Genomic DNA, 14,291 nt, shown 5'->3' with positions numbered 1-14,291 from the left:
GGGTAGGGGGGTGGGGGGGTAGGGGGTAGGGGGGTGGGGGGGGAGGGTGGGGGTAGGGGGGTGGGGGGGAGGGGGGTAGGGGGTAGGGGGGTGGGGGGAGGGGGGTGGGGGGATGGGGGGAGGGGGGTAGGGGGTGGGGGGTAGGGGGGTAGGGGGGTGGGGGGTGGGGGGTAGGGGGGTAGGGGGTGGGGGGGTAGGGGGGTGGGGGGAGGGGGGGGGGAGGGGGGTAAGGGGTAAGGGGAGGGGGGTAAGGGGTAAGGGGGGAGGAGGGAGGGTGGTTGGGGGGTGTTTCAACACTGACTTCGGGACAATTGCTGTGACTCCAGACATCGTGAGCCGCAATCCCGGGACAGTCCTGCTCTCTTCCCTCTCTCTCAGCCCCACCATCCGTACACGGGCCCCGGGGAGCTTCCGGCTGATGAGGGAATGGGAACCGATGGATCTCTCAGACAGAGCTGAGCTCCAGCTGTCTAAATGCAAGGATCGGGAACTCGGAGAAAGGGAACAAAATCTTTTACATCAGCTGTTGAGAAAATCACCTTTGTTCTGCCTCCAGTCACAAACAAGAGAAAATCTGCAGAGAGGGCACAGTTTTAAGGTGCTTGGAAATAGGTACGAGGGAGATATCAGGGGTGTTGTGTTCTTTATACTTACGGTGGGTTACTAATAACAAACCATATTCTGGCAGACTTGAACTTTAATTTAACAGCAACAAAACCACGGTTTACACTGCCACGCTTCTCGATCATTCTTCATTTCTGCGCATGCTGGGAACTCTGTCCAGTCACGTCCTGACACGTGATATCACCTCAAGGGGTGAGTTTTTTTTTACACAGAGTGGTGAGTGCGTGGAATGGGCTGCCGGCGACTGTGATGAAGCCGGATACAATAGGGTCTTTTAAGAGGCTCCTGGATAGGTACATGGCGCGTAGAAAAATAGAGGGCTATGGGGAACTCCAGATAATTTCTAAAGTAAGTGATGTTCGGCACAGCATTGTGGGCCGAAGGGCCTGTATTGTGCTGTATTGTATTGTGTTGTATAAATGGGGAAGTCACTTACCCATGACCTCTGGTTGTCATCCCACCCAACATCAGTGGAAAAAGCTGCTTGCATTTACCCCATCTATACCCTCATAATTTTGAATACTTCCAACAAATCCTCAAAGCAATGTATAATTTCCTTGTTTATGCTTAGAGCCTTTTTTAGATGGATAAGATGATGAGGGGCATTGATCGTGTGGATAGCCAGAAGTTGTTCCCAGGGCTGAAATGGCTAACACGAGGGGCATAGTTTTAAAGTGCGTGGAAGTAGGTACCGAGGGGATGTCAGGGGTAAGTCTTTTTACACAGAGAGTGGTGGGTGTGTGGAATGCACTACCAGCAGCGGTGGTCGAGGCAGATACAATCGGGTCTTTTAACAGCCTCCTAGACAGGTACATGGAGCTCAGTAAAATAGAGGGCTATGTGCTAGGGAAATTCCAGGCAGTTTCTAGAGTAAATTTCATGGTTGGCACAACATTGTGGGCTGAATGGCCTGGAATATGCTGTAGATTTCTATGTTCGATGCTGAACAGTGAAATAACTTTGGCTATCCTACAATCCTCTGATTACTCTCCTGTCACTGAGGATGATTTAATTATCTCTGCTAGGCCCCTGACAATTTCTGCACTTGCCTACCGTAGGGTCTGAGGGAGCACCCTGTCATGCCCTGGAGATTTATCCAGCCTAATCTGCCTCAGGATAACAAACATCTCCTCTTCTTTAATCTGTACAGGGTCCATGATTTTAATGCTGCTTTTCCACACTCCCATACACTCTTTGTCCATTTCCTGAGTAGAAACCACAGAAAAACTACAGCACAGAAACAGGCCTTTTGGCCCTGCTTGGCTGTGCCAAACCATTTTCTGCCTAGTCCCACTGACCTGCACACGGACCATATCCCTCCATACATCTCCGATCCATGTATCTGTCCAATTTATTCTTAAATGTTAAAATAGAACCTGCATTTACCACCTCGTTTGGCAGCTCATTCCATACTCCCACCACTCTTTGTGTGAAGAAGCCCACCCCAAATGTTCTCTTTAAACTTTGCCCCCCTCACCCTTAACCCATGTCCTCTGGTTTTTTTCTCCCCTTGCCTCAGTGGAAAAAGCCAGCTTGCATTCACTCTATCTATACCCATTACAATTTTATATACCTCTATCAAATCTTCCCTCATTTTTCTACGCTCCAGGAAATAAAGTCCTAACCTATTCAACCTCACTCTGTAACTGAGTTTCTCAAGTCCCGGCAACATCCTTGTAAACCTTCTCTGCACTCTTTCAACCTTATTAATATCCTTCCTGTAATTAGGTGACCAAAACTGAACACAATACTCCAGATTCAGCCTCACCAATGCCTTATACAACCTCATCATAACATTCCAGCTCTTATACTCAATACTTTGATTAATAAAGGCCAATGTACTAAAAGCTCTCTTTACGACACTATCTACCTGTGATGCCACTTTTAGGGAATTTATATCTGTATTCCCAGATCCCTCTGTTCTACTGCACTCCTCAGTGCCTTACCATTTACCCTGTATGTTCTACCTTGGTTTGTCCTTCCAAAGTGCAATACCTCACACTTGTCTGTATTAAACTCCTTCTGCCATTTTTCAGCCCATTTTTCCAGCTGGTCCAAGTCCCTCTGCAGGTGCTGAAAACCTTTCTCTCTGTCTACTACAACTCCAATCTTTGTATCATCAACAAATTTGCTGATCCAATTTACCACATTATCATCCAGATCAGTGATATAGATGACAAATAACAATGGACCCAGCACTGATCCCTGTGGCACACCACTAGTCACAGGCCTTCACTCTGAGAAGCAATTCTCTACTACCACTCTTTGGCTTCTTCCATTGAGCCAATGTCTAATCCAATTTACCACCTGTCCACGTATACCTAGCGACTGAATTTTCCTAACTAACCTCCCATGCGGGACCTTGTCAAAGGCCTTACTGAAGTCCATGTAGACAACATCCACTGCCTTCCCTTCATCCACTTTCCTGGTAACCTCCTCGAAAAACTCCAATAGATAGGTCAAACATGACCTACCACGCACAAAGCCATGTTGACTGTCCCTAATAAGTCCCTGTCTATCCAAATGCTTATAGATTCTGTCTCTTAGTACTCCCTCCAATAACTTACCCACTAACAACATCAAACTTACCGGCCTATAATTTCCTGGATTACTTTTCGATCCTTTTTTAAACAACAGAACACCATGAGCCACTCTCCAATCCTCCGGCACCTCACCCGTAGACACCAACATTTTAAATATTTCTGCCAGGGCCCCCGCACTTTCAACACTAGTCTCCTTCAAGGTCCGAGGGAACACCCTGTCAGGTCCTGGGGATTTATCCACTTTAATTTTCCTCAAGGTAGCAAGCACCTCCTCCTTTTCAATCTGTACAGTTTCCATGATCTCACTACTTGTTTCCCTTAATTCCATGGACTTCATGCCAGTTTCCTTAGTAAATACAGATGCAGTAAACAGAGTTGAATAAGTATTTAAGATCTCCCCCATCTGCTTTGCTTCCACATGTGGTTTGCCATTCTGGTCCTCCAGAGGACCGAATTTGTCACTTGCAATCCTTTTGCTCGTAACCTATCTCTAGAATCCCTGAGAATTATCCTTCAGCTTTTCTGCGAGAGCAATCTCATGCCTTCTTTTAGCCATCCTGATTTATTTCTTATGTATTCTCTTGCATTTCTTATACTCCATAACAACCTGCCTGCTTATACCCGTTATCCAACTCCATTTTGTGCTTCACCAGGGTCTCGATATCTCTTGAAATCCAAGGTTCCCTACAGTTTCTGTCTTTACCTTTTATTCTGACAAACACACACCCGCTTTGTACTATCAAAATTTTGCTTTGAAGGCCTCCCATTTACCAAGCACACCTTTGCCAGAAAGCAGCCTGTCCCAGTCCCCAGTGGCCAGATCCTAGTGTCATAATTCCAGGTGTTGATCCATGCCCTGAACACATCCGCCTTTCCTACGCTGCTCCCTGTATTGAAATATACAGGGCTCAGCATATTCACTGCACCATGCTCAACCTTTTCATTCCTGTGTTTGTCTGAGGTCTGAACAACAAATGTCTCCACAACCTCTCCACTCTCTGTTCTGTTATTCAGGCTCCTATTCCCCCTGCAACTTTATTTTAACCCTCCCCCACCCCCACCTCCCACGATGCAGATCCATCACCCCTTTGGCTTTCATCACCCAGATCAATAAAAAGGAGGCGCATGCCTGGTACAGGTGGATTGGAACAAATGGGGTACTGTTGAGTTACATGAAATTCAAGTGAACACTTATGAAAGAAATAAAAGAGGTGAAGAGGTTGCCCCAGCAGACTAAAGTGAAGGAGAATGCTCATGGATTCTGCAGGTATGTTAAGTGCGAAAAGATTGCAAGGGAAAAATTAATCCCCTGCAAGATCAGAATGGTGATCCATATGAGGAGACAAAATAGATGTGGGAGATATTTTTGCATCCATATTTACTCAAGAGATGGACACAGAATCTATAGAAGTGAGGCAAAGCAGCATCAACTTCCTGGACCCTGTACAGATTACAGAGGTGGAGGTGTTTGCTGTCTTCAGGCAAGTTAGCGTGGATCAATCCCCAGGGCCTGACAAGTTGTTCCCTGGGACTCTGCAGCAGACAAGTGCAGAAATTGTCGGGGCACAAGCACAGATATTTAAATCATCCTTAGTGACAGGTGAGGTACTGGCAGATTGGAAGACAGCTAATGTTGTTGTTCTGCTGTTCAAGAAAGGCTCTAAAAATAAACTAAGAAATTGTACATTGGTGAGCCTGACATCAGTAGTGGGAAAGTTACTGGAATGTGTGTGCAGGAGCCAGATATATACTGTAAGAACTTGGATAGATGTAGATTGTTTAAGGATAGACAGCATGGCTTTGTGCACGGTAGGTCATATCTAACCAATCTTATAGAGTCTCTCGAAGAAGTTATCAGGAAAGTGGATGAAGGCAAGGCAGTGGATGTTGTCTACATGGACTTTAGCAAGGCACTTGACAAAGTCTCATATGGGAGGTTGGTCAAGAAGGTTCAGTCACTCAGCATTCAAGAGGAGATAGTAAATTGGATGAGACACTGTCTTTGGGAGAAGCCAGTGTGTGGTAGCAGATGGTTGCCTCTCTGACTGGAGGCCTGTGACTAGTGGTGTGCCACGGGTATCGGTGCTGGATCTGTTGTTGTTTGTCATCTAGATCAGTAATCTGGATGATAGTGTGGTTAACTGGATCAGCAAATTTCTATATGACACCAAGGTTGGTGGTGTAGTGGTCAGTGAGGAAGAATATCATGACGTGCAGTGTGATCTGGACCAGCTGGGAAAATGGTTTGAGAAATGGAAAATGGAATTTAATGCAGACAAGTGTGAGGTGTTGCACTTTGGTAGGACCTATCAAGGTAGGTCTTTCACAGTGACTGGTTGGGCACTGAGGAGTTTTGCAGAAGAAAGGGATCTGGGAATACAAGTCCTTAATTCACTGATATTAGGGGAGTCCAGAACCAGAGGCCACAATTTGAGAATAAAGGGTAGGCCACTTAAAACGGAGTTGAGGAAAAACTTTTTCACCCAGAGGGTTGTGGATCTGTGAAATGCTCTGCCTCGAGGCCAATTCTCTGGATGCTTTCAAGAAAGAGTTAGATAGAGCTCTTAATGATAGCGGAGTCAAGGGATATGGGGAGAAGGCAGGAACGGGGTACTGATTGTGGATGATCAGCCATGATCACAGTGAATGGCGGTACCGGCTCGAAGAGCCGAATGGCCTACTCCTGCACCTATTGTCTATTGAAAATGGTGTCATAGATGGGATCGAAAGAAAGATTTTGGCCCATTGGCCTTCATGAACCAAAGTACTGACAACAATAGATGGACGTTATGTTGACTTGTAGAAGACATTTGTGAGGCCTACTTTGGAGTATTGTGTACAGTTTTGGTCACCTACCTACAAGAAAGTTGTAAAAGAGGTTGAAAGAGTTCAGAGAAAATTCACAAGGATGTCGCCAGGTCTGGAGGACTTGGGTTATCAGTAAAGATTGAACAGGTCAGGAATTTATTCCTTGGAATGTAGAAGACTGAGGGGCGATTTGTTTGTGATAGAGGGGCATAGATAGGGTAAAAGCAAGCTGACTTACTCCACTGGGATCGGGTGGGACTACAACCAGAGGCCATGGATTAAGGGTAAAAAGGTGAAACGTTAAGGGGAACATGAGGGGAAACTTCTTCACACAGACGGTCATCCGGGTGTGGAATGAGCAGCCAGCACAAGTGCTGAATGTGAGCTCAATTTCAACATTTAAGAGGTCTGTGTAGGTGCCTGGATGGTAGGGGTATGGGAGTGGGCAGTTTAGATAGTTCAGCACAAACAAAAGGGCCTGTTTCTGTGTTGTCCTTTTCTGTGACTGTGACAAGAACCTGAAATAATACAAAAATTCACTCTAAGTCCTTTTCACAGCTGTGTGGACCAACCATTCATCTCAGAAGGAATTTTTTATATGGCATTAAAACTTAAAACTGTAGCACTTTAAGTTAATAATACATAAAAGAAAATCCTCGCTGCACGTCAAGAAAGACTATTTGTGTGAGAGTGTTTCAGATATGATGGGGCCAGGCACCCATGCTGCTCAGCAGGAACAGGGAATAATACCAATGGAGAGAGTCAAACTGAGCCATGTCACAAATTGGAGATGGCAGAAAGGCCCCATTCTTATATAGACAGGAAGAGCATCAGGGAATTGATGGTCATTCCAGATACCAGCTCTGTGCCCAGTTAGAAGATGATTTATCTCTCCAGCTTGGGTTGAACCTCACTGTAACAGTGTGATACCAGATCAAACCTTGGCAACTCAAGTAATCTCATCTGAAATGTTGTCCTACACCCATTGATGGATTTTGTAAATCTTTTTACAGGTTAAAAATAAGAAGGAATTTGTCTCCAGGAATCTCAACCACGACACGCCAGTTTTGCTGTCTCTGTCCAGATGTTTGAGAAGTGGAGCAAGGGATTCAATTGACCATCCTTCCTGCTCAGACTGTGGGGAGGGATTCACTTGGTCATCTGACCGACTGGCATTCCCGTCATTCACCTATTCAGTGTGTGAGAAAGGATTCTGTCGATCTTCCCACCTGTGGACACACCTGTCAGTTCACACTGGGTACAGGCTGGTCATCTGCTGAATTTGTGGGGAAGGAGTTACTCGGTCATCTGAACAAATGGCACACCAGCAAGTTCACACCAGGGAGCGGCCGTTCACCTGTTCAGTCTGTGGGAAAGGATTCACTTTGTCATCTCACCTACTGACACACCAGCGAGTTCACACTGGGAAGAAGCCATTCACCTGCTCAGAATGTGAGAAGAGATTCACTCGGTCATCCGACCTACAGAGACACCATCGAGTTCACACTGGGGAGAAGCCGTTCGCTTGCTCAGTCTGTGGGAAGAGATTCACTGAGTCATCCAACCTACTGGTACATCAGCGAGTTCACACTGGGGAGAAGCCATTCACCTGCTCAGTCTGTGGGAAGGGATTCACTCAGTCATCCAACCTACAGAGTCATCAACGAGTTCACACTGGGGAGAAGCCGTTCACCTGCTCAGTCTGTGGGAAGGGATTCACACTGTCATCCACCCTGCAGAGTCATCAGCGAGTTCACACTGGGGAGAAGCTGTACACCTGCTCAGACTGTGGGAAGGGATTCACTCGGTCATCCCACCTACAGAGTCATCAGCAACTTCACACTGGGGAGAAGCAGTTCACCTGCTCAGATTGTGGGAAAGGATTCACTCAGTCATCCCAACTACTGGAACACCAGTCAGTTCACACTGGGGAGTGGCCATTCACCTGCTCAGTCTGTGAGAAGAGATTCACTCACTCTTCCACCCTACAGAGACACCAGCGAGTTCACACTGGGGAGAAGCCATTCACCTGCTCGGAATGTGGGAAGAGATTCACTGAGTCATCTCACCTACAGAGTCATCAGCGAGTTCACACTGGGGAGAAGCCATTCACCTGCTCAGTCTGTGAGAAGAGATTCACTTGGTCATCCGACCTACAGATTCATCAGCGAGTTCACACTGGGGAGAAGCCATTCACCTGCTCAGAATGTGGGAACAGATTCGCTCGATCATCCACCCTACAGAGACACCAGCGAGTTCACACTGGGGAGAAGCCATTCACCTGCTCAGTCTGTGGGAAAGGATTCACTCAGGCATCCAACCTACAGAGTCATCAGCGAGTTCACACTGGGGAGAAGCCATTCACCTGCTCAGAATGTGGAAAGGGATTCACTCAGTCATCCAAACTACTGGCACACCAGTCAGTTCACAATGGGGAGTGGCCATTGTTATGAATCCCTAGGTTTCGTTTGCTGTGGACTGTCATTTTGAGAGAGAGAGAGATTAAGAAGGCGAATCAGTCTGACTTGCAGCTTGTTTACATCGCTCACAGCTTGTTTAGTTTTAACCAAGGACACAGATACTCAGTCAGACAGAGATGAAGGAGGAAAACTGGAAGGTTTGAAACAAGGGAACGACTGGCCAAGGGTCACTGTTTCGAACTTTCCTCTGCCCACAAGGGTGGGTTAATTATCGATTCAGTGAACATCGAATGTGTGGTTGTCATCTCGTTTGTTCCATAGGAGTGGATCTGATTTGGGGTATCCTGTGAAGACCACTTATGTGTTAACCCTTGCCTGGGTGTGGTGTGGAAATTCACTTGAAGACAATACCCCTTGTGAAAAGTCACTTTCGGTGATAATTTGTATGTGGATTTGGAACGACGACAGATAAAATCTACAGCGACTGTTCTCTCGTTTTACCACCATGGATGCTGTGGAAGTCAACGTTATTGGCTTCTCTCGACATTTACCCTGGATTACAAATATCTCTCTCTCCTCAACTATTCTGTGGTTGAACTGAACTTTCATAGTTTACCATCTCAAGACTCCAAGCCTTGTTTCCCCTGAGCTCAATAGTTTGGGAGTTATATTTACCCACATATATACACATAACACTGTTAACTTTTGTTTAGGACTCATTTCTAAAGCGTACAGGGACAAAATTGGGGCCTGCATCCTATATAAGAAAAGATTTGGAGGCGTATTGATTAATTATTGATTTCATTGGAGAAATCCCTTTTGATTTATTTGTGTGTGGAAAATCAGCAGCAATGGATGTTGATAGATTTCTGGAAGCACCAACCTCTGAGGCATTAAAGGACACCAGAAGGATTGAGTTGTTGAGTATTGCTAAAAGGTTAAAACTTGCTAAGGTGAAATCGACAATGAGGAGGTCACAGATGCAGAGGATAATAGCTGAACGTTATGTATCTGAGGGTGTGTTTAAAGTGGAGGAGTTGGAGGTGTTTCCTGAAGGTAAACCTAGTGAGCTTGGGCTCCCGTACAAGTTAGCAAAATTAAAGATGGAGGCTGTGAAAAGGCAGAGGCAGATTGAGGCTGGACAGGCAGGAAAACAGAGAGGAGAGGCAGAAAAACAGGGAGGAAGCAGAAAGACAGTGGCTGTTCGAGCTGGAAAAGATAGACAGATTGCAGCAAAGGGGTCTAGCGTTAGACTCTGGTGATAAGTTTGAGGCCTGTCGGGAAGTTAAATTGGTACCTCCATTTGACGAGGCAGAGGTTGATAAATACTTTCAGCATTTTGAGAAGGTTGCTCAGGGTTTGAAACGGCCAAAAGAGGGTTGACCTATTCTCTTACAAAGTGTAATTAAGGGGAAGGCTCAGCAAGCCTATTTTGCTTTGACAGTTGATGAAGCAGCTGATTATGACATAGTGAAACAGGCTGTGCTCAAGGCTTACGAGTTGGTCCCAGAAGCATACAGGCAAAAGTTTAGAAATTCGAGGAAACCTGTGAACCAGACTTATATGGAATTTGCTTATGAGAAGTTTGTGTGTTTTGACCACTGGTGCACATATAAAAATGTAAATGATGATTTTAACAGCTTGAAAGAGTTGGTTTTAATTGAAGAATTCAAAAGGTGCGTCCCTGGTGACATAAAGATGTATTTAGATGAAAAGGATGCTGCCGCTTTGCAGGAGTCTGCTGGATTAGCAGATGAGTTTGCTTTAACCCACAAGGTTACGTTTACCCCGATTAAGAGTTTCCAAAAGAGTAGCAGGGATAACCTGAGTAAACCAGAAATTAAAGCTGGGACTAGTGACAAGGGTAAGGATGAAGGGAAGCAGTTGAAGGAGAAATATTCTGGTCTCTCTTGTTATTATTGTAAGAAAGCTGGTCATATGATGGCAAATTGTTCTGTCCTGAAGAAGAAAAAGGAAAAGGAGGCAGTCCCAAATACCTCTGATCAGTATGTTGAAGCACCTATAAACCCACATGGTTCTGAACATTCTGTTGCGGCTCAGTTAAGGACTGAGAGGTCTGACTGAGTTGAGAAGGGATTCGATCACTTTATGTCAGATGGGTTTGTATTAGTAATGGAAGGGTCAACCCTGGTACCAGTGAAAATTCTTCGAGATACTGGGGCTTCTCAGTCACTTATATTAGACAGCATTCTAAAGTTTGGTGATGAGACTGAGATAGGTGAGGTAAATCTTATTAGAGGCATTGGGGGCAGCATTGTTTCTGTTCCATTGCACAAGGTAACTTTACAGTCAGGGTTGGTTTCGGGACCTGTTAAGATTGGATTATGCTCCAGTTTACAGGTGGAAGATGTTACTTTGCTGTTAGGGAATGACCTGGCAGATGGTAAAGTTGTTCCTGCAGTGCAGTTGACAACTAAGCCAACCACTGACGACCCACAGATGGATTTTAACATTTATCGCAATAACTCGAAGTATGGCTAAAAAGTCTGCCAATGCAGACAGTTCTGTGCAGCATGATTCTGATACCCAAGATAGCCAAAATCGGGATTCAGGTTATGATGACTTGTCAGGGACTTTTCTGCCTTCATTGTTTCAACAGGATTCAGGTAGTAAGTCTGATGAGAAAGATTTATCCCTGTCTAGGAAGGAGTTTATAGCAGAACAGAACCGAGACCTTGAGATTGAAGCTTTGTAAGAAACATCTTTCTCAGATGATGAGATTAAGAAAATGACAGGAGGGTAATATCTCAAGGATGGAGTGTTTATGAGGAAGTGGAGGCCACCTGCTATACCTGCGAGTGAGGAATGGGCAATTGTTCCTAAAGTTTATGGGACTGAAATTTTAACTTTGGCCCACAGTATGCCCGTAGGTGGCCATTTTGGCATGAATAAAACTGTAAACAGGATTATGAAAGAATTTTACTGGCCGAATTTGAGGAAAGGTATTGTGACCTTTTGCAGAACCTGTCACACTAGTCAAGTTGTGGGTAAACCTAATCAGGTCACCCTAGTGGCCCCACTCCGGCCTATACCTGCATTCGGTGAACCTTTTTCCAAATTTTATTAAAGCTAAAACTGTGGTGAAGGCTCCAAACAAGTTTTCTTTACTTTATTTGGTTTGCCTAAAGAAATCCAGTCTGACCAAGGAAGTAATTTTACATCTGGATTATTCCAGCAGGTAGTTTACGAACTGGGAGCTAAACAAATTACATCGTCTGCGTACCATCCGGAATCACAAGAGCTTTAGAAAGATTTCATTCTACCCTCAAAACAATGATTAGGACGTACTGTGTTGAAAATGGACAAGAGTGGGATGAAGGAATACATTTGCTTTTGTTCACCGTAAAGGCTGATTTATACTTGTGCGTTTGGGATACGCCGTATCCTACACCGTAGGCCTGATTTAATTTTTGCATAGCCCTATGCCGTAGCGAGCATGCATAGTTGTGTCTGCATCACTCTGCACTTCACCACCAAAATGCAAGTTGGCAGTGGGGTTTCTCTGACACTGTTGAACTTCTTCGTGAGAGACATGGATGAGGAAATGCATCTCAAATATTTTCCCATGTCGGCAGGTAGATTTGACGATTTGGTTCATTGTCTCCAAGCATTTATTTCGCATCAGTGTACAGACATGGCAGAGAAAAGCAACCAGAAATGTGTAGGAGGAAATGCGATGCTACCAAGCGGACCAATCACAGTGGTTGCGGTCTGCGTCACCGCAATGCGTGAGTTACTTTTTTGAGGAGGTGCCTGTCCCTCTACGGCGTAGGGTACAGCGAGGGTACGGCGTACACTTGATGCATAAGTATAAATCAGGCTTAAAAGAGTCGGTACAGGAGTCACTGGGCTTTAGTCCATTTGAACTTGTATTTGGTCATAGAGTGAGGGGACCTTTGACCTTGTTAAAAGAACAGTGGGATGATGTTCAAAAATAAACTACACCAAGCCTGTAGTCTAGCCAGACAAATCTCAAAGATTTCTCAAAACAAAATGAAGTGTTGGTATGATAAGCGGACCAAAACAAAAGAAAATACTAGGTGGGGGATAATGTGCTTGCCTTATCTCCAATGTTGATGGATCCACTTCAAGCGAAATTCAATGGACCGTATGAAATAGTCTCTCAAATTAATGATGTGAATTATGGTATTAAAACACATGACTGATGTAAACTAACACGGGTGGTACACATCAATATGATAAAGTCTTATTCTGACAAGCAGGCACCATCGGTGAGTGTTGTCACACATAACAATCTGGCAACCCTGAGAATGAAACAATTGACTTGTCTGAAACTTTTCACAAACCAAACATGGTCCCAGTTAGGCTAATGAACTCGGTTGTTCTCGAAAACATTCAAAACAAGTTGGCTCATCTGCAGCCAAAGCAAGAAGAACAGCTGAAGGAATTAATTCTAAAGTTTAAAGATTTATTTCCCAATGTTCCGAAGCAAACCACGGTCACAGTACATGACGTAGATATTGGTCAAGCCAAACTGATTAAACAAACCCATATCGCTGAATGTAGAGAAGTGTAAATTGGCTGAGCAAGAAATTGAATACATGCTGGAAAATAGTATTATTAGGCCTTCAACATCAGATTGGAGCTCACCCTGTGTTATTGTGCTCAAACCTGATGATAGTGTTAGATTTTGCACTGATTATAGGAAGGTAAATGCAGTAACAAAAACAGATGCCTATCCTATTCCTAGGGTGGATGATTGCATCGATAAGGTTGGAAAAGGTAATTTCTTACAAAGATTGATCTGTGAAAGGGTAGCTGCACACATAAAAGTTGCTGGTGAACGCAGCAGACCAGGCAGCATCTCTAGGAAGAGGTGCAGTCGACGTTTCAGGCCGAGACCTGACGGAGGGTCTCGGCCTGAAACGTCGACTGCACCTCTTCTGAGAGATGCTGCCTGGTCTGCTGCGTTCACCAGCAACTTTTATGTGTGTTGCTTGAATTTCCAGCATCTGCAGAATTCCTGTTGTTTTCTGTGAAAGGGTATTGGTGTGTTCCATTGACGGACTGAGGTAGAGAAATTTCTGCATTTGTGACACCTTCTGGGTTGTATGAATACAATGTTTCGCCATTTGGAATGAAATATGCTCCAGGAACATTCCAGAGAATGATTGATTCTGTAATTCAAGGGTTAGGACACACAGATGCCTATATTGATGACTTAGTCACAGGGAGTGACACTTGGGAAGAGCATATTTCTTTAGTAGAAAAGCTGTTTGACAGGCTCTCCAGGGCCAACCTTACAGTTGACTTAGCTAAGAGTGAATTTGGCCATGCCACTGTGATCTATCTTGGCTGTGTTGTAGGTCAAGGCAAGTTGGCTCCTGTGCAGGCAAAATCCAGGCAATTTCTGAAGTTCCTATTCCGACTGTGTGACGAAGGCCCGTCACTGAGTACAGACGTCTCATGGCACACTCAGTAAAACACTCAAAGGGTCATCCACACACATTATTCCCTCTGTTATTGTGGTGAGTGAACGCATCTCAATAAATCAACAGTCACAATTTTACACTCAACCCCAGCAATAATAGGTATGAAAAAAAGAAAAACACTGTCACAGTTTTATTATCTCAGGTCAATTTATTCATATTCATCTTTCCAAAAAGTGTTTTGCCGAAGTGTCATGATAATCTGACGTCTCTCTCCTCCACAGTCACTGGGTCTGAAACAGAGCTGCTGCATAGAGCTGTCTTATATAGAGGCAGCAGCAACCTGCACAGGTGTGCCGATGGTGGAGGATACCATCTTTACCTGGGACAAGGGTTATGTTACCTATTTACTCACCTTGTGGTAAAGTTTTGGGGTTTATACAAGTTATTTAACCGGGAAATGGTGAATCCTATGATGAAGTATA

General features: G+C 44.8%; 1 protein-coding gene across 1 annotated transcript in view; it reads left to right on the top strand.

Moving 5' to 3' along the window:
• The first annotated feature begins 566 nt into the window (after nucleotides 1–566).
• The window catches only part of LOC134341996 (zinc finger protein 850-like), a 31,147-nt gene continuing 17,422 nt past the window's right edge, over nucleotides 567–14,291 (top strand). Inside the window, exons 1-2 of the mRNA XM_063039930.1 lie at nucleotides 567–612; nucleotides 6,989–8,386. Of these exons, the coding sequence (XP_062896000.1) occupies nucleotides 7,292–8,386 (1,095 nt within the window). The 5' untranslated portion in view covers nucleotides 567–612; nucleotides 6,989–7,291. The remainder of the gene's footprint in view (nucleotides 613–6,988; nucleotides 8,387–14,291) is intronic.

The sequence above is a fragment of the Mobula hypostoma genome, unplaced genomic scaffold (genome assembly GCF_963921235.1).
Source record: "Mobula hypostoma unplaced genomic scaffold, sMobHyp1.1 scaffold_151, whole genome shotgun sequence".
Lineage (NCBI taxonomy): Eukaryota > Metazoa > Chordata > Chondrichthyes > Myliobatiformes > Myliobatidae > Mobula > Mobula hypostoma.
The sequence above is the reverse complement of the archived record's forward strand: the minus strand, read 5'-3'. Positions and strand labels throughout refer to the sequence as shown.